Raw genomic sequence first — 23,763 nt, forward strand, 5'->3', positions numbered from 1 at the left:
TTGCTCTGTGTTCTCTGCTGCGCTCGAAGCACTGTTGGCACTTAATATCCGTCCCAGCTGTGCCTCACTTCACCTCTCTCCCTCCCCTCCAAATCAATGCGACCTTTTGCTAAAGACACATTAGCAATAGCGACAATCTGTCTGTGTGCGCGTACTGCTGCCCTCTACTGCGTGGAACGTGTCAGGCCCAATTGTGGATTTAACCCAGGTCCCTCTCCTGGCTGACGTTGGGAGCTGCTCTCGGTTTCAGAGAGGAAGGGGGAGAGGACTGCCCAGGATGCAGCAGGCACTCAAGCACACATGCGCTGCCAGGGGATCATTGCTAGCTGCAGAGGCAGCTGTTGCAGTGAGAGATGAAATGACCTCATGATCCTGGCGTGCTTTGGGATCTTTGGGAGAAACAGACAGGACCAATAATAAATAACATAATTGACTATCTACCAGCAAGTAGATGCCAGAGCATCTCTCTACATGGGCAGCTGCTTCACTGAAACATGCAAACTGCAAGGAGATGGGATACAATCAGAATGACCTCAGCCATTGTTGCAGAATCACTTTTCAGCACTTTAAATTTCAGTATTTATTACCAGCGTCCCTGCAGAAAGATGAGCTGTTTGGCTCAGTCAGACCCAATGCTAATGTTACACATTTCACATGGTGCAAGCCAAGGACAGCCTTAAAGCTGCTGGAGCACGACATACACATCATTGATGGTGGAGGGAGATTTTAATCTGGGATTTTCACTTGCAGAAGGAAAGTTTTCACACTGCACTTGGCTTCAGAGGAAAGTTGCCAGGCAAAGCTTTCCCCCTGCCCGCTGCCACCATGGGACAGACACAGCTAATCCCACTGAGAGGCCAGAGCTGAGGATCCGGGCAGAGGCAACTGGAGTTTTAATAACACAAGAGAGCAGCAACTGAAGCTAAGACTTTCCAAGTGGAGTCACTACAAAGGGAGCTGGTTTCCAGTCACTGCTGAGCACCCTCCCTCCGAGTCTCTCCCTCCGTTAGGGCTTGCACACCTGTATAACAAGCCAGCCAGAATCATTAGTCTTGGCCTCTGCGCACAGGACAGAGTACACTGCTGACGCTCACACTGCCCCTATAATTTGTGTAACCTACCCCTACTCAACATGGCTCTCTGTCCCTCTTTAGCTATGCCTGGGCCACGCAGGGGGCTTGATGAATCTGTGACGTTTGCTCCCCTTAAGCTTCGGGCCGTCTCCCATTATCAGCGCCCCATTCCTACCTGGCTGGTGTTCTGGGCCTGTAGCACTGCTTCCGTCCTCCTCAATTTCTCGAGCTCAATTTCTCTTGCAATGAGCTGCTTGGCCTGGTACGTCAACGGTTTCCGAGCCGGTAGGTCTGGGAATCTACAGACGTCTTCCACGTTTCTAGGGGGTTTTAAAAGAACAGATTTAGGGGAATAAATGAAACGCAGCCAGTTAATATTGGCTGGTACTGACTAACTGCCTTTGGCTGCTGTTAAGAGGGAGATTTTTAGAAAGGTACAGAGTGCAGCTGGATAGCCAGCTCCCATTTGTGTCTTTGAAAATCTTACCCTCAAAATCTAGGGTCAAAGATTCATTTAAACTGACCTGCAGACTTGTGGAAGTGGGTTTTGTATCATCCCAGTCTCATTCAAAATTCAGTACTTGCTTTTCTATTATCTTTCCTTTCAGAATAAACCTTTATTTTCTGGGAGGAAGTGTTGCCTGGTGGGCCACAGGGTAAGTCGAGATACCTGGGTTCTAGCCTCAACATTGTAACTTTCTGTGTGAGAGACTTTGGGTAAGTAACTGTCTCCTTGTACCTCAGTTTCCCCAACTTTAAATACTTACTAGCCTCCCACGGTCATGTTGAGGTCTGAGAAACACTTTGAAACCACTTGGCGAAACGTGCCAGAAGTGCAGAGCAGGGTCATGTCAATGGATTCCAAACCAGGGAGAAGTTCATTCAAGTCACATCCTTCTTCCCATTTGTTTTAACGTGAATGCAGCGAATGCAATGCTTGCCCAAGAAGCCACATTGACAGCCCTGCCCTATCCGAGCTTTGCTTAGCCACTGCACAAGCAGCAGCAGTGAAAGGACCCTTTGCCCATTGTTCTGTCAACACACTTCCACAGCAGCTCGGAAAGAGCGACCTCTACTAGTCAGGATAGCAGTTGCCATGGCCAATCCAGTCCTCGTTCTGTTTGCCACCGGTGCCGTCACGGACGCCAGTTAGTATCAACTGTATGGTCCAGTAGGAACTGGTCTAAGAGGCTGACCCAAAGAGACCACTGACCCTGGGCAGCATGCAGCCCAGTGACCTGGACAGTCAAAGCACTGCACTCGGTTACCACTCTCAACCCACCAAATCTCCACTGTGCAGGTTTATCTTCAGACAGACACCCAGCCATGCACGGTCATGAGGGGCCATTACGCTCTTCTGGTCTGGTCTGTACATAACATAGTGACCCAGTAATGCCTGTACTGAGCATGATAAATTGGGGTTGATCCACGACGTATCTTTTCGAATGCCAGCTGATTCTGATTCAAAGATGTCAAATGATGGAGAATCCACCACATCCCGTGATGACCTGATCCAATGGTTGATCACCTCGCTGTTATTTCTAGTCTGAATTTGTCAAGCCATCAGACTTTTGTCTGTCTAATTACAGAGCCCTTTAGTAACTGATCAGTGCCTGCATGAGTGGAAGTTATTTCCAATGATCAAGTCCCCCTGTCAACCTCAGTTACCACTATCTCTCATTCTCAAGCTCCCACATATACAGCCGTACCAAACAGAGCAAAATTTGGAAGGGCTCTGACACCTGAGATGCACAAGGTCAGTATCTATAGCAAATGCATCTGATAGAAATCTTCCATTGATGTTTGCAGTGTTGTTGTAGTCGCGTGGATCACAGGATATTAGAAAGGCAAGAGCGGGTGGGTATCTTTTATTGCATCAACTTTTGGTGGTGAAAGCTACCTGAAGAAGAGCTCTGTGTAATTCAAAAGCTTGTCTCTTTCACCACCAAAAGTTGATCCACTAAAAGATACTTGCTTCACGTGCCTTGTCTCTCTGATAGAAATGTCAATTATTCAACATCAGAACAAGCTCGCTCAGCTTTGTTCTGTCTAGTTCCAGTGCTTTGCCCACTGAGTTGCAGAAGCTAAAATAAAGCAGGTCGTCTGGATTTAAAATATTTGCTGAAGATGATTCAGTGAGAAATCCTGGATTAAAAGGATTAAGGAAATATAGGGGGAGGGACGTACTAGACAAGGAAACAGACAATGTAATAACACGTGAGACAGATTTCATTGCATATATTGCAACTTGGTCACAAGACTAACTTCTACAACCAATATGTCAGACATTTGCCTATTTACTACACTTCCTACCCGATCCTGCAAAACAAAGGGTGGGCATCTAATCCCAGACAAGGTAAGAATCAGCTACAAGAAGAGAGGTTTGGTCTTTGCTGGAGTTTCCTCTTGGATCCCTCATTGGGCTTTTAGTACCTGATCCAAAGCTCAGGGAGGTCAATGGGGTTGACCATCCATTTCAAAGGATTTTGGATCCTAGGCCTAAAACATGTAGCACAAGTAACGTTTCGGGATTTAATAAACACAGGAGCACATCTACACACTTGCAGATAAGTCCAACAACTTTCAATGGATCTGAACAACAGATGTATTTAGAATTAACTCCCCAGTGTCACACTGCAACATGAAAGAGAATTCAATTTCAGAAAGACCATTTCTTCATCTTGGCTGACAGGGTTCCCCAATAAATCAGCCCACTGGCAAATGATCTGCCTGTCTGCGGAAGATAAAGCATTCCAAGCTACAGCAACCTGACGGAGCATTTCCCGTTGTACTGGAGGTCTTTTTCTTTATTAAAAAACAACCACCCTGCCTACTGTATCAAAGTATCTCTACCCACTCCACTTGAATGGGCTTAATTAAGCATCCTTCACATCAACTGCATGGGAAACCTCCTGCCCCAATTTCCTATCCAGGACTGAATGCAACAAAGGAGAGAAAAAGAATACAACCAACTCCCAGTGTTTATTTTATCAAGCTAGGCTATAAACAGACATTTTGGCTAAGCAAAGCAGTTTTATTCTAACAGGATTTGAGCACAGGACTAGAAGGGAAGGCCTTTTCCAGAGCAGTTAAAACAGGAACACAGACAGAATTTCTTAGAAACCAGATTAACCTCCTTGTATAACAATTATAAATAGTTTTTGTCTTATTTGCACTTGATAATATTTCTCGTGAGAAAGAACAAAAAAAATCCCATGCACCAGAAGAATTCTCAGTGATTTAGAGACCAGCTTCCTGCCCAATTTGCTATTTGAAAAAGCATCCTTCTTCCATTCTTTCCATTGCCTCTCTGCTGTCTTCAGAGACAGGCAACAAAGTCGTAAGCCAGACATCTGAGTGAATCGGTAACTGTAGGAAAAATAAGGACTTCTAACAAAGAGCTTTGTTTTAAAACATTGTGCTTGTCATTTCAACTATTCCTCTCATTTAAAAGTTTCTATGGCTTAAAATGAGATGTAGAGAGATTTTACTATTTGAAATTAGAATGGCCACTATAGCACTTTTGAGAAACAGCTGCATTGGTCAGTCTTGTCTTCTCAGCAACCCACGGTCACACAGCCAAAAGTGCAAATAGGACATAACACACCTTCATGCATTTTCAGATTGTTACAGTAACTATTACAGGACATTGCAGAAAATGCCAGCAAAAGAAAACAAAGCCCAGACTCAAAACTTAAGATCAAATATCATCCTAGCACATGCCTGCACCAAATGGTGCTTTTAATGTCATGTGGTTTCCACACTCTGCAACATTTTCAATTAGAAGCCAAAACCAGGGACAATGAGGGAGAGGATACCATTTCACTACAACCTGAGTGTATTAAGTCAGTTCTACATTGTTTCCATATGCATGTTGTGAAATCTACATGTGCAGCTTCAAGAAAGGTGAAGGAATCACTTGAAACAAATCTAAATACCTATCGCATAGTGTAACTGCCAGCAATCAGATGCAGAGTGAAATCTTTGCAAAATGTTCGTCCAACTGCTGTCTTAAAAGATCACACAAAATATCCTCACATATGCCAAGTACAATTCTAATCCACCATCGGTAGAAGATCCATCTCCATTAAGCTTCTCCTTTATTACAAGGCCAATTCAAATTTTTCCAGTCTTTTGGGTTGTCGCTTGAAAAAGGTTTCGTTATAATTAAATACAGTGTATGACTTAAAACTCTGGATCTCTCTCTCTATATATTAACTTGGGAAACTACATTAGCACAAGTCTGAGCTATAGTCTGAGTCTTATGTTGTTACGCTGCAAAGTATTCCCAACACCCTGGATGTGTGAACTGTACTATGCATACTTAAAGCAGAATATTTCAAAATTATTAGGCCTGTAGCCTGGTAACCGAATACCATTATTACTAATATTCAGCAAATAAAAACAAGGGGACCCATTCATTCCTGGTGCAACCCCACTGACACCAGTGAGGTTACATCAAGTAGTAATACAAACCAAGGTGGACAGAACTCAAATCTTAGGTAAGGCTGTGAATCAGCAGCATATTTTTGGTGCAAAAAATGACTGGCTTTACTCCTGGTGCAATCAGGTAGAATCTGATCTCCTGCGTGCACATGAACAGAGATGTCAGTCACATATTAACAATAACCCTCTCGCTTTCTAGCAACTGAAATCCACAAATTGAATTCCACCTACATGAGCTGCAAAGCTAAAGACACTGTACAGTTCAAAAATTCCAGTCATAGCTACACATCATTTTTTCTGGAGACCTCTGCTGTAACCCCTAGTTATTCCATATTAGCCTATGGAACTTGACACACATTTCTGGCAACCGGAATGATGCCATTCTCCTATGGTTTTGTATTTTGTGGACAAGAATTTAAATGGGGAATGGCCCTGATGCAGACAGAAATCTCCAGGTTATTAGATACATCCCTTGTTTTTAAAGCTATGAATCTCTGACAAAGCAGAAAACCTTTTGCCTTGAGCAGAACCATCTTTAAAACTACTGCCCCCCTCTCTCACCAAAACCAGCCTCAACTTCCAGACACACCCCCAACATTTAACCCGACACAAAGTTCACACTGAAAGTCAATCATTGCCCGTGGGTTGAGTTCTCTGTTTGCAGTGTTGATGTTTCCAAGTGCTGGATCCCCTTCCATTTGCTTCGCGCTGGCAAGATGATATTAACTTATCTTTGGACAAAACTTGTTTTTACTGAGAAGCCAGGTTTAAAAATCACACTGCACAGAATACGATTCAGGGCGGACAATCCTGCATTGTTTCTGCTCAGAACAGTGCAAGCTGGAGATGACCGAAGAGAGCTACACAGAATCTCAGAGCACAGTACACAAAATCCTGTCCTGGGAAAGCCGCTCTCAAGGAGTTTGCTGTATCGAGTTCTCCCTTTCAGATCATTCCATGGCTAATAAATCAAAATTCTCTCTCCATTCACACCAGTTGCTTCCATCCCATCTCAGCGAACAAGAGGTGGAGCAGACCTGTCTCTTGTCAAACCAGTCACTCACCTACAGGGAGCAAGAGCAAGGAGTCAGTCACTGTTTGGCGAAGTTCAGGCCATTGTAACGATACTTCTCTGTTAAGTTGCTCACGGTCTCATCGCTGGTGGATTGCTGGAGTGTGGCGGGCAGGTAAATGAACAGATAGATCAACCCGAGAAGGAGCAGCGCAATCACCAGCGGCACTCCCCAATCCGTGATGAACCAAGTCTCATGGCAGCGAGCCTGGAACATAGGAGCAGAAGTTCGTGCCGCATTCTATTGTTCCTTGGACAAAAGAAGAGCCACGGGCATCTTTGGTTTTTCTCTCTGCTGGTTCTTCACACTTCTCTGTTAAAAGCCGAAAGGCAGCTGTTTCCCCTCCTTTAATCCGATTAAAGCAAATAATCTCACTCCAGCATTTGCTCCTGTGGATTCCCAGGGAGAGAGCGGAAACTTGCAAACTTCAGACAGGTGGTGCGAGGAAAAAAATGCATCAGAATTGCCCACTCTCTCTTTCTGCTGTTCTCAAGAGGGAAGAACAAACCGAGACGTCATGTGGAGAAAATGGGGGATTTGTGACACTTTAATAGATTCCTGGAAAGGGATGGCTCAGTGATGCAGAGAGAGAGTAAGACCCACCATCAACAAAAAAGAGGGGGGTTATATTGAAAAAACACCACTAAGCCCCTTAGATACATAAGACATTTGGAACGACAGGACATTTCAGCAGAATTAACCTTGCAGGAGCGCTGCAAAAAGATTTCTTGAATGAAAGCGAGAGATAAGAGATAAAGTAGTACAAGTCCTTTCCACAGGCCATCAGCTCCTGTATTCATCAGGTGCTTCAGAAAATCTTTATTGCTCACTTTCAGCCATTCCCGCCACACATTTGTAAATCACAAGTACTGCTGCTATGTATGGTTTGCTGTTTTTTAAAATTATTATTATTAAAATGATCAAAGTTGACAGCACAGGAAGCACATCAGCATGTAAATTTCACCCAACTTCTATAATTAATTCAAATATTTAAATTAGCCTTCTTGAGCCATTTTCTTTCCCTGTGAAATCCTGGTCCATGCTCCTAGGGGAGTTCTGCACAATGCCAAATGAAAGGAATTTTAGCTCGGAGTCAGAGCAGAGGACCTAGGTTCTATCCCTGGTTCCGCCAATGACCCACTTTGTGACCGCTGGCAAATCTTTTAATCTTGCTGTGCCTCAATTTCCCCACCTGTAAAATGGGAATAACATTTTCCTATCTCACTGGGGTTGTGAGGCTTAATTAACACACTATATGAACAAAAATGTGTTAATTGGATTTTTTTAGTACTTCTTATCAGAGCATCTGAAAGCGATTTACAGAGCATTTGTGTTACTTCCATTTTACACAGAACTGGCTACAAGGACTTGATCCCACCCACAGATCAGTCAGTGGCAGAATTGGGGATAGATAAGACCAGAAGGGACCACTGTGATCATCCAGTCTGACCTCTAAATGACACAAGTCATACGATTCCCAGAATTAATTCTTGTTTGAAATATAACACCTTCTATTGATGTGCTTATAACCAGCTATAAAAAGCTACTCATATCTGTTAGATGCTTATAACATCTACTAATTGTTTTATAAATGGAATCCATGTAAAGTCTGATAAAAAAATGTGAACGTAGCCAAGAAGGATCAGCACGAACAGGGTTCTTTGCTAAATGCAGCTTACAAACTGCAGCCAGCATTCTAGAAAAGGCTAAGAGATTTCTAGCATGTACCAAACTGCATCTCAGAGAGCAGATGTATTTAATTTTAATCTGGTGCTGTGCTTCCCATTTTCGGCCACGACTAGAAGCAGAAATATGATATACGTTGGATACATGTTGGTAGCCTGGATGAAAAGCTCTAGAAGGTAGGGTTGAGCAGATGAACTAGAACTTGTCAAAGTTTTCCAAAATTCAATTTTTCAATGGGAGAGGGGGGGAAAATAAAGAAAAACTTTTGCAAAAAGCTTTTGCATTTGGCAACCAGTTCTAACCTGAACCTTTGCTTCTCCTGAACCTTCCAAGGTTTGCCACCATTTATTTACATTCCGTTGCTCTGAAATGGCAAGTTTTTTTGGGAGATGAGACAGGACTCGTAATAGACTATCACTTCTTCATCATTAAGCATTACCTTGACTTTAGCAAAGCTTTTGATATGGTCTCCCACAGTATTCTTGCCAGCAAGTTAAAAAAGTATGGACTGGGTGAATGGACTATAAGGTGGACAGAAAGCTGTCTAGATCGTCAGGCTCAACGGGTAGTGATCAATGGCTCCATGTCTAGCTGGCAGCCGGTATCAAGCAGAGTGCCCCAGGGGTCGGTCCTGGGGCCTGTTTTGTTCAACACCTTCATTAATGATCTGGATGATGGGACGGACTGCACCCTCAGCAGGTTTGCGGATCACACTAAGCTGGGGGGAGAGGTAGAAACGCTGGAGGGTAGGGACAGGGTCCAGAGTGACATAGACAAATTAGAGGATTGGGCCAAAATAAATCTAATGGGGTTCAACAAGGACAAGTGTAGAATCCTGCACTTAGGATGGAAGAATCCCATGCACAGCTACAGGCTGGGACCGACTGGCTAAGCAGCAGTTGTGCAGAAAAGGACCTGGAGATTACAGTGGACGAGAAGCTGGATATCAGTCAACAGTGTGCCCCTGTTGCCAAGAAGGCTTACGGCGTATTGGGTTGCATTAAGAAGCATTGCCAGTAGGTCTAGGGAATTGATTATTCCCCTCTATTCGGCACCGGTGAGGCCACATCTGGAGTATTACATCCAGTTTTGGGTCCCCCAGCACAGGAAAGATGTGGAAAAATTGGAGGGAGTCCAGCGGAGGGCAATGAAAATGATTAGGGGGCTGGGTCACATGACTCTTGAGGAGAGGCTGAGGGAACAGGGCTTATTTAATCTGCAGAAGAGAAGAGTGAGGGGGGATTTGATAGCATCCTTCAACTACCTGAAGGGGGGTTCCAAAGGAGACGGAACTTGGCGGTGGCAGATGACAGAACAAGAAGCAACGGTCTCAAGTTGCAGTGGTGGAGGTCTGGGTTGGATATTAGGAAACACTATTTCACTAGGAGTGTGGTGAAGCACTAGAATGGGTTACCTGGGGAGGTGGTGGAATCTCCTTCCTTAGAGGTTTTTATGGTCAGGCTTGACAAAGCCCTGGCTGGGATGATTTTGTTGGGGTTGGTCCTGCCCTGAGCAGGGGGTTGGACTAGATATCTCCTGAGGTCCCTTCCAACCCTGATATTCTATGGTGATGAATCCTGGTCACGTGCCGCTAAGACAACGACTGCCTTATGGGCAAGGATGGCAGAATCGGATTTTGCTTTGGCTGCAATTTCGATGGATAATATCGGGTTGTATTTTTAAGCATGTTTTCATTTTTATCAATTTTTGTTTTTATAAGTTATGTGAAATTTTGGATTTTATCAATTTGAATCTTCACAGTTGTGGGACATTAAGGGGTGATGGTGGAAATCAGGCAATTATTTAAAGACAGTAGATGCTGACAGCGGGACTGCAGGGGGCTCTCTGCATGGCCAAGGGGCCTGAGATACCTGACACAAGCTGTGGGGAAGGCTGAGGTCCTGGCCCAGCAGAACAGAGCTCCTCCAGGCAGCCCTAGAACTACAACAAGAAGGACGAGCTCCTGGCTACGGGAGAGACCGCTCTGCTGCCGGACAGTTCCTGAAGTGAGTGGGTGGGTTTGCAGGGGGCTCCCTGCATGGCCACGGCCAGGGTACCGGATTCCTGCAGATGTTTCGTGCAAGGGAGGCTGCCCTCACAGACTAACATCTATACTTGTCTTTTCCCCCATCGATGTGTGTGTGCGTCAAGTGAAATCGACATTTACCACTGACTAATGGTTTCCATCGAATCCTTTCCAGCCTACGAATGGGTTTTTTTTGTACAGCTTGATAAAGGAATTAAAAGTTTTCAGACCCACACCTTTCCCAGTGACCATATTCTTCCCATGAAGCTTATATCAACATCTGCTCTGATCTGTCCATCATAATGCAAGCAATTCCTTCTTACTGCAGTTAAAAATCAATGATGTCTAACAAATGACAACTAGAATGGAATATCCACTCTGGACAGTGAGATGACACCCATTAACCATCTGCTAACCAAAGTTGGGTTTCTGTTTACAGGGATTAGATACAAGCAGATGTTCACACTCTTCCGCCTATTAAAGAGTTAACTGCAAAGCATCAGCCGCCAGATTTAGAAGCCTGCTGTAAAGCAGAGAGGGCACGACCCCAAAATACTCATGAAAGAACCTTCTACAGAAATGAAAAAGAAAAAAAGCCAGAGACAAGACAGATTGGTGAAAGTTAAGGAGGATGAAACAAAGTCTGATTAGCAAGTGGGAGGGAAGTGAGGGAGTGGAAGAGCATGAATATTGTGGGGGCAGGGTTGTGTTTAAAGTCAACAGGCAGAGAAATGAATGTGATATTTTTGCCAGTTTGCCATCTGCTCCTAACCTCTGAAATACCTGCTTTTCCCAAAGACTGCAGCCAGGAGTGAGAGCTTAGCCCAGTGCTAGAGCTTTCTTGCGTTCATTACATAACCGAGCAGATCTGGGATGTCCTCTGTCACTGTTCTGACTCTTGCAATTTCTGTTCTGAATCTTGAAGGGACATTGCCGAACATTTTTAAAGCTGGAAATGTTTTGTATTGTACACAGAGAAAGGGAAGGCAGCAAAGAAAAGATCCAAGCGCTCGCTGATTGCGGAAATGTCCAAGGCTGTAAATAGTGAAGCCTCTTGAGTACAATTAGCTGCATTTTCCTGGGGGAGCTTTTAAACTTTTGGATGATCTAATGCAGCTTCCGTGCTAAAACAGGGAAATCTTTTGGATCAACTCTGAGGACAATGCATTCAACTGAAATGTTATTAAAAATGAATTGCCAGACTCGCTCAGAGAATCCAGTCAGTATTTTGTCTGCATCCATGGCTGGCACCAGCTGCTTCTGAGGAAGGTTTCTTTTACAGTTATGGCATAAGTTCCCCCATGGAAACGTGACCTCCAGTAGTCAGAAGGCTGCCTTATGCCCTCAAACGTGAAAAATAAACAAGAATTTACTTTTCACAGCCGCTGTTCTCACTCTGGGTATTTCTATTGCCACTGAAATGTCTAATACCATGTTGAATCCTGCCAGGATCTTTCGCCTCACCAATCTCTTGTGGCAATGAGTACCACGGGCTAATTGCATGTGAGAGAAGAACTATTTCCTTTTATCCCTTTCGAATCGGCTGCCTTTCCATTTCACCTAATGACCTCGGGCGATTGCAATCAAGTGTTTGTGTCACAAAGGCCTTTTATCGCATGCGATTGCTCAACGCATACTCACGGCTCCAATTTGTAGACATACTGCCCCTCGGGAGTGCGCTGCTGGTGGTAGGTCAGGTTATAGGCCAGCATTGTACTGATCAGGTCAGCCAGCTGTTGCTTCTCCTTGAGACTGTACAGCTGCGTGTTCACCTGTAAAGAAATAAACCAAACTGAGACCTCCTCACACAAGACCTAGCTACCTGTCACTCCAAGGTACCTATCTGGCCCCCACTACCAAAGTATCTGAGCACCTCTAATCTTCTGAGCAGCATTATCCTCACCGAAGACATGGGGAAACTGAGGAAGGGAGAGGCTAAGTGACTTACCCAAGGTCACACAGGAAGTCTGTGAAACAACAGGGCCTGGAACCCTGGTCTCCTACACTCACAACTGCCATCTCACTCATGCCTGCTCTGTATGTAAACACCTCTCACAGCTTCACAGAGGGACAACGGAGAGGGTTCCAGGTCAGTCAAATCCCTTTGTGAATCTAGGCTTCAATTAGGCAGCAATTTGCCAGATTATACATGCTAAAGAAAGACCCTCCCCTTCCTCTTCCATCATGACCCCCAGCCAGGGGGGATTTCAGCAGGACGACAGAAGCGGCAGTGAAAGGAGGGAGGGAGTGTCTCACTCAGCACAGGTAACCTGCGGCACCAGATCACTAACGCAGAACACGCCAGGGTTTGCGATGGACACCCCCACCGGCTGGCACAAAGGGATCAGCCATGCGGGAGGGCTTGAGAAAGCCAGCCCCACGGCTGGGTCTGGGATTCCGTTTCAGCAGCCTGCTTCTCCTGCTTCCAGCCCGACTGCTCCCCTCTGGCCAACAGAGCCTGCGTTTCCCCCAGGTTCCTAAAGGAGCACGGCCCAGTCTCGCTTGCCATCGAGGGCTGCACAGCTCTAGGAACGGGGCTCAATTTGAGCTTGCCCCCTGCTGGCTGAGAACTCCTCCCTAGGCAAAGACAGGAAGGCTGACCTGAGCCCCCACCTGTAAGCACCTGCAGTGCCACTGAACTCAGCGGAGGTGCACTGGCTTGCACCAGGACTGAATGTGGCTCCTATCGCCTAGTTCCTGCAGCTGGACTCTCCGGGACCAGGCACCAGGGCTCCCATTCAGGGCCGTCCCCTTTGCAATTAGCTGCCTGTTGCATGATGAAGAGCAGGACACACGCCCACTTTGCAGCAGTCAGGGAAAGAGTGAGGAAGAGACCGAACTCCTGTTTGCTTCGACCCAGTGACAACGAGGCTGGGAAAACCTGGCTGGGAGAGGTTTGCGTGGGGATTAGAAGCCACACCCAGTCCATCCACTGCAGAACGGGCAGGCTGTTCCTCAGACTCATCTGTGGCCACTAAGGGACAATCTACATCCCTTTGGTACTTCGGTGCCCCATCTGCCATTAATGGTAACTGGTGGCCTCAGCACCTTTACTGCATTAAGCCTCACACCTCTCCTTTGAGCAGAGCGGGGCTGTGATTCCAATTTTACAGATGGGGAAGCGAGGCCCAGATAGACTAAGTGATTTGCCCAAGGACACACAGGAAGTTTGTGGCAGAGCCAGGAATTGAACCTGGCTCTCCAGTGTGCCAACCTAACCCCCTATCCACTAGACCACTCCCCTCCTTCTTCCTCTGGGTGAATGGTCGAAGCCAGCCATCAGACGTGCAAAGGACAGAACGTGCCAGCAATTTACAGGGACCCAGCCTTAGCGCTGCTAACTCTGGGTCGCAACGAGCATCCCTGAGAGCTTTTAACTCTTGGCTTCAGGTGCTCTGTCCACAGGATGATCCTAATCTGGTGCAGCTGGGAGTGAGGAGCCCCCCAGAAAGGGGAAGATCTGCTCAACAAGAGAGCATAAAGGAACAATCGCCACCTCGCAGGACTGGGCTTTCTGTCACTGCGTAGCTGAAATACAAGCAAAGAGCACGGCATCCTAGCAATACCAGTTACAAGACCTTCACCGAACAACCCAGCCTTAGCTTCTCGACCATGGGGGATGCACCTGGAACACAGGTGAGGTTAACCGAGGGACGAGCGCAATTAATCTGTAAAACCTTTAAACACAAAAACAACATGAAGTAGATTTTTTTCCCTGATACAAGGAGGACAGTTAATACCCAGCAGGATTAAAGCAGTGAGAGGGGCGGGGGACGAGTTTCCTATTAGGGACACAATGTACTTGATGAAGCGGGGAGCCTTCTCAGCAGGCCAAAAGGAAAATCCACCATGACATCTAACTGAGTGCCCAGGTAACTGAAACCAGCAATCCCTGTGCAAAACAAGAGCTGCTGAATAGAGATGCGTCATCCAGGGAGAAAGCGGCCTTCACTCCTCAGCGACTGCAATGTACGGGCCTGCACCAGAGCAATGTCCATGTGGGCTGGAGTGAGAGACGCCGAACAGGGTTTTGTCACTTTCCCCCTGGCTGGTAGGGACAGAGCCTCTTGCTCTCCGGTGCCAGTGCAAAAGAGCAGCATTTGCTGACCCAAGTCAGACCCAGCCTCCGCAGCTACTAGGGCCTGTAAGAGGGATCAGAGAGGAAAAAACTAGTGTGCCAGAATCAACTGGGGGTGCTTTGATCCCGTCCTAACACAACAGCGTGTTTTCCGGCTGCACTCACAGACCAAATCTTGCTCTGCACCCCGCTTCTGCTCCAGCCATCTCTGTACTCTCTGCTGGTACAAGAGTTCTTCCTTCAGCTCTCGCTACCTGTCTCTCCCCCTCACTGGCCAGCTGCCTGTACGTTTCTGCTCCCTTCCCAGCATTGCGGGCCAAATTGCCTTGATCTGACCTCCACAGAAACCCTAATTCTTTAGGCACCAAGGACTTACCAGGACTGCTTATGTCCCACCTATGGAAGTGGGAACTGACACCCAAGTGCATAAGAACTGACTTGTGCGTGAACACCCCTCTCCCCAAGGGGCTGATTACCAGAGGTGCCAAGTTCTTGCAGCTTCTTCTGACTTCAGCAGTAGGCACTCAGCACTACCCCACAGACCCCAAATGTCCAGCATCGAGACTGGGATGTCCTATCACAGCAGCCTCACTTTAAAGCTAACCCAAAGTTTGGGGCACTAGGCTCTGGGGCGGCGGGCCCAGACCATTTCTAGTCTCTGCAATTCATACCCCATCCCTGTCTGCTGCTCGGAATTCTTCAGAGCATTCTGGGACCCAGTTTGTGCGAGGGACACTTTCCCGCTGCCCCATGGACAAGCATAGAGCACTTGCCACCGGTGTGGAGACATGTGCAGACACTGCCCTGCCAAGGGTCACTCACCGGCCTGAGCTTTGGGGAGATGATATCTAAGAGCAGACAGAGTGCCTCCAGGATGAGAGACTGCGGCCCCGCGCGGCTCCGAGAACTGGGCGCGATCCCCGATATCATGGACGCCACAAGATTCTGCATCTGGTTCAGTTTGGTCAGAGCCTGGTTTAAAACAGAGCAGGAAACCTGTGAGCCACTGTATTTTCGCAAACACACTTACGTAGAATCATAGAAGATTAGGGTTGAAAGGGACCTCAGAAGGTCATCTAGTCCAACCCCCTGCTCAAAGCAGGACCAATCCCCAGACAGATTTTTACCCCAGTTCCCTAAATAACCCCCTCAAGGATTGAATTCACAACCCTGGGATTAGCAGGCCAATGCTCAAACCACTGAGCTATCCCTCCCCCCCAACATCCAAAGGCAAATCACCTAGGAACCCAGGAGTCCAAGTCAAGCTCCCCTGCTCCAACAGCTGCTTCCTTCCAGCAACACAGCTGTACCCATCTCACCTACAAACAGGAAGCCAATAACCCTCCCTCGTAGGCTCCAAAGCACCAGCCGGGCCTGTTAGTCCTCAGTACTTGCCTCGTACTGGCTGTTGGGATAGGCTAGTCTGGGGATGCTGGAAGCAGCAAAGAGCAGATGAAAAGCAACAGGGAGGAAGGGCAGGTATCTCATCAGCTGGAAGTTCTGGTGGTGCATCACGGTGCTGCTGACTATGTCGGAGAAGCCCAGCCACTCCAGAGCCAGACACACCGCGCTGAAACTGGAATCCTTTAATTTCATGTTCAGGAAGTTGTCGTACAGGCCCTGGAAGGAACAGTGCAGAGCAACGGTTACATATTGATCCTGACTAGACAGCCTGTCACCTTCATAGCTGGGAGTCACGGTTTCAAGCTTCCCACTAATACGTAGTTCAATTACTGCGTATCAACCTCCTGCACTATTCCATTCTGCAGCCTCTGGCTTGGTCTTATTTTAGAGTGGTCAGCTGGCAACAGATGTGGTCCTATAGACTAAAACTGCGTGATCTCCCTGGTGCGATGCCAGCTGTAGCTGGTGTTAGCCAGATCTCTGCCTCATAACCTAGGTGGAAAAAAACCTGGGCGGGTGGAGGCAACAGCACCTGGCTTTCCTGCTGAACTGCTGTACCTGAGTGAGCTTCTCTTGCTCCCCAGAAGAGGTGGTGAGGTGCAGGATGTGATGGAACCTTTGGGTGGATGCGTTAAGACCAGCTCTTCCCCCCGATATGTTTAACAGGTCAGCTTCACCTCCCAGGAGGATCTGATTTGGCAAGGAAGGGTCCATTCCAATCCTCTGTCTGGAGAGAGACAAAGGAGGGAGCATGGGTGAATAATAAACCCCGTCCTCCCTGAAGAAAGGGTGGTGAGGTCCAAACACTCTCAGGCTGTTCAGAATGGCTTTAGCATTGCCCTCCATCCAAGTTACAACCAACACTGGAGACGGCACAAGAGAACACAAGAATACGAGATACCCAAGAGCTGCTTAAATGAAGCCCTCCATGCCGCAGGATATGAACTATGACCTATGCATTGTAATGGAGATTTCAGATTTCTCTATTGCAAACAAATGCACATAGCTACCCATTTCTGCAGCCTTAGTGGTACCTGAAACCCCCTCCTCCCGCGTACTGAACAAACGAGAGTGTTTCCTGTGCTACCCTGCTCTCTCCATGGTAGAGACATAACCAGCACTCCCTTTACCTCTGAACCTTTGGAAGCTGGAAGATCTCCTGCCAGATGGAGAAAAGCCCCTTGTTCTGGTCCTTCAAGCCAATCTTCATTGTCTGCACCATCCTCATGCTGAGTTCTTTCTTGCCTCGGCCATGAAGGAACTGGAAACACAACCAAGAAGTCTGATTATAGGCAATGCCACGAAGAACGTGAGGGAGGGTCTCTGCTGAAGAGGAAGGCAATTAGGGGCAAGGCAGAAAGAGGCTTTTAGTGGCATTTGACCATTCATCCTTCCAAGCTTGTGCTGATAAAAATGGCAGTTAATGGCACCCGAATCTCATTTCACATACTCTGTCTACAGGGTGATGCTAAGTTGTGATCCCAGAAAGGGGGAAATCTGCTTAACAGGAGAGCTTAAAGAAATTAAGTGGAGCAGACTGGATGAACATTTCAAAGGCCCAGTGATTGGGTACAGAGCTTTTCCTCTGAACTGCCAGCTGGAATCCAGCCCCATATCGAGAGCCACAGTCTATACCACCCACGGGCCTGTGGGAAGTGCCAGCTGTGCCGTACCTGCAAGGTGTTTATACACGAGCGGATGTCATTCTCTGTCTTCTCGCACAACACCGTGAGCGCCCCTGTATCTGCCTTCATGCCCTGCTTGACGGCAATCTACAGAAAAGGTAGTTAGTGCATTAGCTCCCGTGTGACACAGCCCTCACAGAGAAATAATCCCATGCAGAAGGGCACTTTAAGTGTATACCCACCTCGTACAGTCTCTGCACCAGCCGGGAGGGGGCAGTCTGAGGAAAATTTAAGAGGAATGCTTGCTGTCTCAGCTGCCTCAGAGAGGGGACATACCTGCCAAAGGGGAACACAGAGGCCTTTAAGGATAACCCATACGGAGGAGGGAAACCAACCGAAATAATGAGCCTATAGCTACAGGCCAGGCCTAACTCCTTTCTTCTGTGAAAGTATGGTCCATAGGGAGCTCTCTACTGCAGACCCTAGCACACATTTACACGTACTGGGTAGGTGAGGGTTTGTAATGCACACAAACAGAGGACTTCGTGATTTAAGAAAGGCTACTAAGAATGAGTTTTAAAAGGCGCCTTCTCTGGGGAGGTTTGATAAGTCACTAAGTTGCCTTGGGAATGCTGTGGTGGGCAGATGCTGCTCATGAGAACGTGGTGGGACCAGAAATGTGCCAGCATCTCTCCCGACCCGTGCTACAATTGTAATTTAGCTGGAGGAGAAAGAAACAGTTGAACGATGAGAGAGAGAGAGAGAGCGCGAGAGCGAAGCGGGAGGAATTGCTTTCACATCATGAATCACACAGTGTCTTCACCATAGGTCCCAAAGTGTGGAGTGCATCCCCCAAAGGGGGCATAGGGGAACATCCTGGGGTGCGTGGCAGGGCCTGGGCCAGCCCCCATGGGGGAGGGGATGGAACACCACTCAGCCCCTCCCGGCCCCCAGCTGCGCCCCCCAGCTCGTGCCTGGTGCCATCCCCATCCCTGGTGTGGCTCCGTTCCTGGCTCGGGGCTGAGGTTGGGGGCAAGGCCGGGAGTGGAGCCACACCTGGCCACGGGCCCAGCTGCCAGCCCCCACCACAGCCCAGCTGCAGCTCCACTCCCACCCACGGCCCACCCACAGCTGCAACTCCAGCTTCGGCTCCCTTACCCCATCCACCTGCCAGCCCCTTCCAGCCATGGCCCCATTCCCAGCCTGGCAGGGGTGCGTGGACAAGGGGGGACCCTCAAAAGTTTGGGGACCACTGGTCTTCACAGTCACATCACACAAACCATGTACTCAGTGTGGTCTGCACAGAAGGAAGCAAAGCAAAGCATTCAGAAGTAAAATGAAACAGCCCCATTCTTTATTCTAGCCCCAGCTCACGGAGCAGCCAGCCAGCAACCCTCTGCTGGTTGGTTCTGGTTTTATGCCTGATCCTACCTTCAATTTCCTGACCCAGGGCTTGGCTACACTCGAAACTCCAAAGCGCTGCCTCGGGAGTGCGGTCGCGGTGCCAGTGCCAGGAGAGAGCTCTCCCAGTGCTGCAGGTACTCCACCTCCCTGAGAGGATTAGCTCCCAGAGCTGGGGCACTGTTTACACTGGCGCTTTACAGCGCTGTATCTTGCTGCGCTCAGGGGGGTGTTTTTTCACACCCCTGAGCGAGAAAGTTTCAGCGCTGTAAAGCGCCAGTGTAGCCAAGGTCTTAGAGTGAAAGGCCTCAAATGAAAAAGATACTAACTGGTCATTGCAAATGCAGATGATTGGCCTTAATAAGATGCCACCTTCCCGTCTCCTTTTTCTGCCACCTGCTCCGCCAGGGTTAGCTGCCTGCTCGGTCTCCGTGTCCTTACGGTGGATGATGCTTAGCAACACGTTGATAGAAGCCTTGAAGAATTGGGTGGGGGAAAAAAGAGTGAACGTCAGTTACTGAGGGATGCAGGAAAGACTTAATACGACTGAGCTAATTCTCCGCTATGGGGAAAGCTGGGGGGTGGGTCAGGATGCTGGACTCCAGTGTCGCTGGGTGGGGCACTCATCAGCTGACTCTCTCTTCCTCAGGGTCTTCTGCCCCAGATCAAGCACAGAACTGATGTTAGCACGAGATCTGTCCATTACTGGGGGGCTCTATGCTGGCCTGGCTGGGAGGCGGGTGCCGCGATCCAATCTCTGAGCTCTACAGACCTGTACGTATCCTCTCCCCAAGATGTCCCAGTGTACCAAATGCTTTTCTTGGAAGGAAGCCCACAAGCACACAGCCCAGTTAAAGACTTCACTCCATTCTACAACTGAACTCTCTCTCTCCCATTTCCGACTTGCTTAGAACCCTCTCGACCTCTTCCCCATTACACGCGGCACACACTGCAGACATGAGTCGCCACCACTAGGCATCAGGCTTTGCCATCTCTCCCTGGGCCCAGCCAAGGGAGAAGCCAGGCTAAGTTCTCCTCTCTCAGAAAGTTTCTGACCAGTTTGGACTTGCAAAGCAGAGCGATGATGACTAAACACGCCTGAAGCAAACCACCAAGGGCCAGATTTTTAAAGGTATTAAAGCGTCTAGTGGGATTTTCAAAAGCCTCTAGCCACTGAACTCTCACTGATTTCAGCGGGTGTCAGGCAAGTAGGTGTTTTTGAAAATATCACTGGGTGCCTAGGTACCTTTCAAAATCTGGCTTTAAGTGTCTCGGTCACTTCTCTGCTCCCCCAACACAGAAGAGCAAGTGACGAGGAAATGGTAGGATCTCCCAAGCTACGAAACCCAAGGTTGGGCCCCCCTCACAAGTCACAGGGCTTACAGTTGGCGCACCGTCTATCTCATCAATGATCAGGCAGTTGGGCTTCTCACCGGCCCCCAGCACGGACTTCATCTGAGTAGCAGCTTCAATCCGCGTTTTGAATATGTCCGGGCTGCGGTCGTCACTGAAACAAAAGCCGTTTGGAGCCGTTTATAGCCCTTTTGCGTTTATTGTGCCTTGAAGATATCTTGCCAGAATAGACCGAAAGGCCAGGCAGGAGAACCAACTCACCTGGCGTTCATTTCAACTGCATTGTATCCTGCATGCTTGGCAATCACGTGGGCCAGCGTGGTCTTCCCCAAACCTGGTGGGCCACATAGCAGCGCCACCTGCAGCAGAGAGTGGGAATAGAGAGCAATGCACACCGTGTGTCCAGCACCGGTAGGGTGACTAGACAGCAAATGTGAAAAATTGGGACAGGGTGGGGGGGTAATAGTAGCCTATATAAGAAAAAGGACCACAAATCAGGACTGTCCCTATAAAATCGGGACATCTGGTCACCCTAAGCACAGGAGACAGTCGCTCAATATCAAACAAGGTCTATTTTCCAAGGGTCAAAGATCCACACCTTGAAAACTGCTCTGTCTTTAAAGCTGCTCCATCTTCTACCTCCCAAGGCTCCAGGAACTTCTTGGCATTAAGATCCTATGGTGCTTTATACAGCAACACTAGCCCAGTAGCCTGATCAAAGCTCAGTTTGGGTCATTGTAACCTTGCCTATTTAACTCCTACCATTTCAATGAAATTCTTCTTCACTTCCTGCCCTAAATGATCCTGTGGTACTACTATTAAACATCAGCCTCGGTCCACCCTAGAAGTGGCCGCATGGATTGCTATATCTATGTATTTTACATACCCAAGTCTGGCCAAGTTATAAAAGCAAATGGAAACAAACAGTTCACTCATTCATTGAAGCGATGGGAGAATCCATTAATGGAACACATAGGCAACCTGAACTATAGGCACCAGTGCCAGCAATATGTATGATGGTATATTTAAATTTGTAGAGTGCTTCGGCATCCCTTCAAGGTGACACATTCTGCATAAGTAGTTAAGATCCCAGCAATGTATTTACTTAAAACAGGGATAGGCAACCTATGGCACGCGTGCTGAAGGCAGCACCCAAGCTGATTTTCAGTGGCACTAGCACTGGTCCTGGCCACCAGTCCGGGGAGCTCAGCATTTTAATTTAATTTTAAATGAAGCTTCTTAAACATTTAAAAAACCTTATTTACTTTACATACAACAATAGTTTAGTTATATATTATAGACTTATAGAAAGAGAACTTCTAGAAACGTTAAAATGTATGACTGGCATGCAAATCCTTAAATTAGAGTGAATAAATGAAGACTCGGCACAGCACTTCTGAAAGTTGCTGACCTCTGACTTGAAACAATCTTTGCCATAACCTTAATTTATATCCCTTAACTTGCTGTTTAATCCAACAGAGGAGATGCATGCAGTGCTATTCTGCTGTTGAGTATCTATTCTTATTTTCCCTTTAAATCCATTTACGGGACAGAGCTAAGCTGATAAAATCAGTGTATGATTTCATCCTTCTATGATGCATTTGTGCCGCACTGCCCTCTGCTGGAAGGAATCGTGCCTGCTTAAGTATCAGAGGGGCAGCTGTGTTAGTCTGGATCTGGAAAAGCAGCAGAGTGTCCTATGAGCTTCAGTTCATCTGCAAATTTGACACCATCAGCTCAGGATTGAACAAAGACTGTGAATGGCTTGCCAATTACAGAACCAGTTTCTCCTCTCTTGGTTTTCACACCTCAACTGCTAGAACAGGGCCTCATCCTCCCTGATTGAACTGACCTCGTTATCTCTAGCTTGCTTGCTAGCATATATATACCTGCCCCTGGAAATTTCCACTACATGCATCTGAGGAAGTGGGTATTCACCCACGAAAGCTCATGCTCCAAAACATCTGTTAGTCTATAAGGTGCCACAGGATTCTTTGCTGCTTTTAGAGTGTCCTGTGGCAACCTTAAGTGTATATAATGTCACCCTCTAGTGAAGGTGATTTTCAGAAGACAAGAATGAACTACAGGACAAGCACAAGTATGCGCCGAGTTGCAGCTAGCACATTTAATCTGCCTGTGCTTGGAACAATCTCCTTTCACCCCAGCTGCGATCCCACTTTTTAAACTTGCAAAATGCAAGAGCAAGCAGCAGTTGACAGGAAAACCCCAAGAATTCACTTAAATTCTAAAAAGTAAATCCAAATTTCTCAGGGTTGTGCTGGAAGAGGAGGGATCAACCCGCACCTTGTATTTGGGTCTCTTGTGTTGATCCAGGTCAGCTTCCAGAATCTCTTCTGTGAATTGTGCCTTACTTCTCCATTTGTTCTGCTGCTCCTTGGGCTGTTTGAATGGAGGGTGGGCGTCAGCACTCGGTTTTGCTTTTTTCACGGGTTTTTCCTTCCCGAAAACCACCACGTCCCACAGCTTCAGCCATTTCAGAAGGCAGCGATTTGTGTACTGAACGACAGAGGGGGGAAGGAGGCAGGATAAATAATCAATGGCGCTTGAAGGATCTGCCTGAGCAGAAAATGAGAAACTGAACACGGGAGTCTCTCTTGCACATGTCTGAGCTGAAAGCATCCTCCTTCGTAGCTTAAAAAGCTACTGTTTATGGACTGCACAGATCTCATTGGAGGTTCTTTTCTGTGTGCACATGAAACAACCAGAGTTGAGCAGATCAGACTCGAGCCTTCAGGAGGCCGTAGGGATTTCTCCCCTCCCCAACCTTGACCCCCCCAATACACATACACTCTCTCTGTGTGTCCCACTACATGGATATAATTAACTAACTCAGGCATATGACATTGTAATCTTCTTGAACGGAGGATGCCATCTGGGTTTGGAGGTGCAAGCACCATCTAGTGGGCCCAGCACTGGATTAGGAATCAGGAGACCTGTGTTGTATGTGCAACTCTGTCACTGGCCTGCTGGGTTACCCTAGGAGTGTCCCTTTCCACCTCTCTGCCTGTTTTCCCTCCCTCGCATTGCCTCACTTGGCCACTTAAATGCTAGGTTCTTTGGGGCTGAGACCATCTCTCACTATGTCTATGAATGGCATCTAGCAACGGAGCCCTGATCTCAGATGGGGTTTCCAGGAGCTGCTATAACACAAACAATTTGGCACCAGAAACCCCCAGGATTAAAGAACTATCATCAAAAAACCCCATCGGGTCTACTTTATATAGGGATCTTACATCATCACTGAGCAGCTCCGTGTAGTGTCTAGGAGTAAATCTGTCGACCCACAGGCAGTGCAGCACAGATTCGTCCTCATCATCAGCACCGTCTGTTTCCGCGTTAGGCTCAGAAGTTTCATTTTCAGCCTCTCCATGGAGGTGACTGCAAGAAACAAGGCAGAGATTAAAAACCTCAGAGCACAAAGTGCCCACCTCATGAGAGCCTGTACTAGAGTTAAAGGAAAAATCAGGCAATAATCATCATAGAAATAGAAACACTAGCCTAGGTTCAAAACATCTAACACTCAAAGGATAGACGATTGGGGATTGGTCCTGCTTTGAGCAGAGGGTTAGACTAGATG

At 47.5% G+C, this 23,763-nt stretch overlaps 1 protein-coding gene across 4 annotated transcripts in view; it reads right to left on the reverse strand.

Moving 5' to 3' along the window:
* CHTF18 (chromosome transmission fidelity factor 18) overlaps positions 1–23,763 on the reverse strand; it is a 41,439-nt gene that overhangs the window by 10,339 nt on the left and 7,337 nt on the right. For 3 of the 4 annotated variants that reach the window (XM_030578031.1, XM_030578030.1, XM_030578033.1), the window contains 13 exons: positions 23,420–23,564; positions 22,470–22,682; positions 20,427–20,524; positions 20,196–20,319; positions 19,142–19,287; positions 17,654–17,747; positions 17,460–17,558; positions 16,917–17,047; positions 16,345–16,513; positions 15,778–16,002; positions 15,205–15,354; positions 11,946–12,076; positions 1,249–1,393 (listed from right to left, as the gene is read on the reverse strand). In XM_030578031.1, coding sequence (XP_030433891.1) covers positions 1,249–1,393; positions 11,946–12,076; positions 15,205–15,354; positions 15,778–16,002; positions 16,345–16,513; positions 16,917–17,047; positions 17,460–17,558; positions 17,654–17,747; positions 19,142–19,287; positions 20,196–20,319; positions 20,427–20,524; positions 22,470–22,682; positions 23,420–23,564 — 1,870 coding nt within the window. Of the gene's footprint in view, positions 1–1,248; positions 1,394–11,945; positions 12,077–13,472; positions 14,447–15,204; positions 15,355–15,777; positions 16,003–16,344; positions 16,514–16,916; positions 17,048–17,459; positions 17,559–17,653; positions 17,748–19,141; positions 19,288–20,195; positions 20,320–20,426; positions 20,525–22,469; positions 22,683–23,419; positions 23,565–23,763 lie in introns of those variants that run through there. The other variant, XM_030578032.1, reaches the window with a different exon arrangement.

Source organism: Gopherus evgoodei, chromosome 10 (genome assembly GCF_007399415.2).
Source record: "Gopherus evgoodei ecotype Sinaloan lineage chromosome 10, rGopEvg1_v1.p, whole genome shotgun sequence".
NCBI classification, from domain to species: domain Eukaryota; kingdom Metazoa; phylum Chordata; order Testudines; family Testudinidae; genus Gopherus; species Gopherus evgoodei.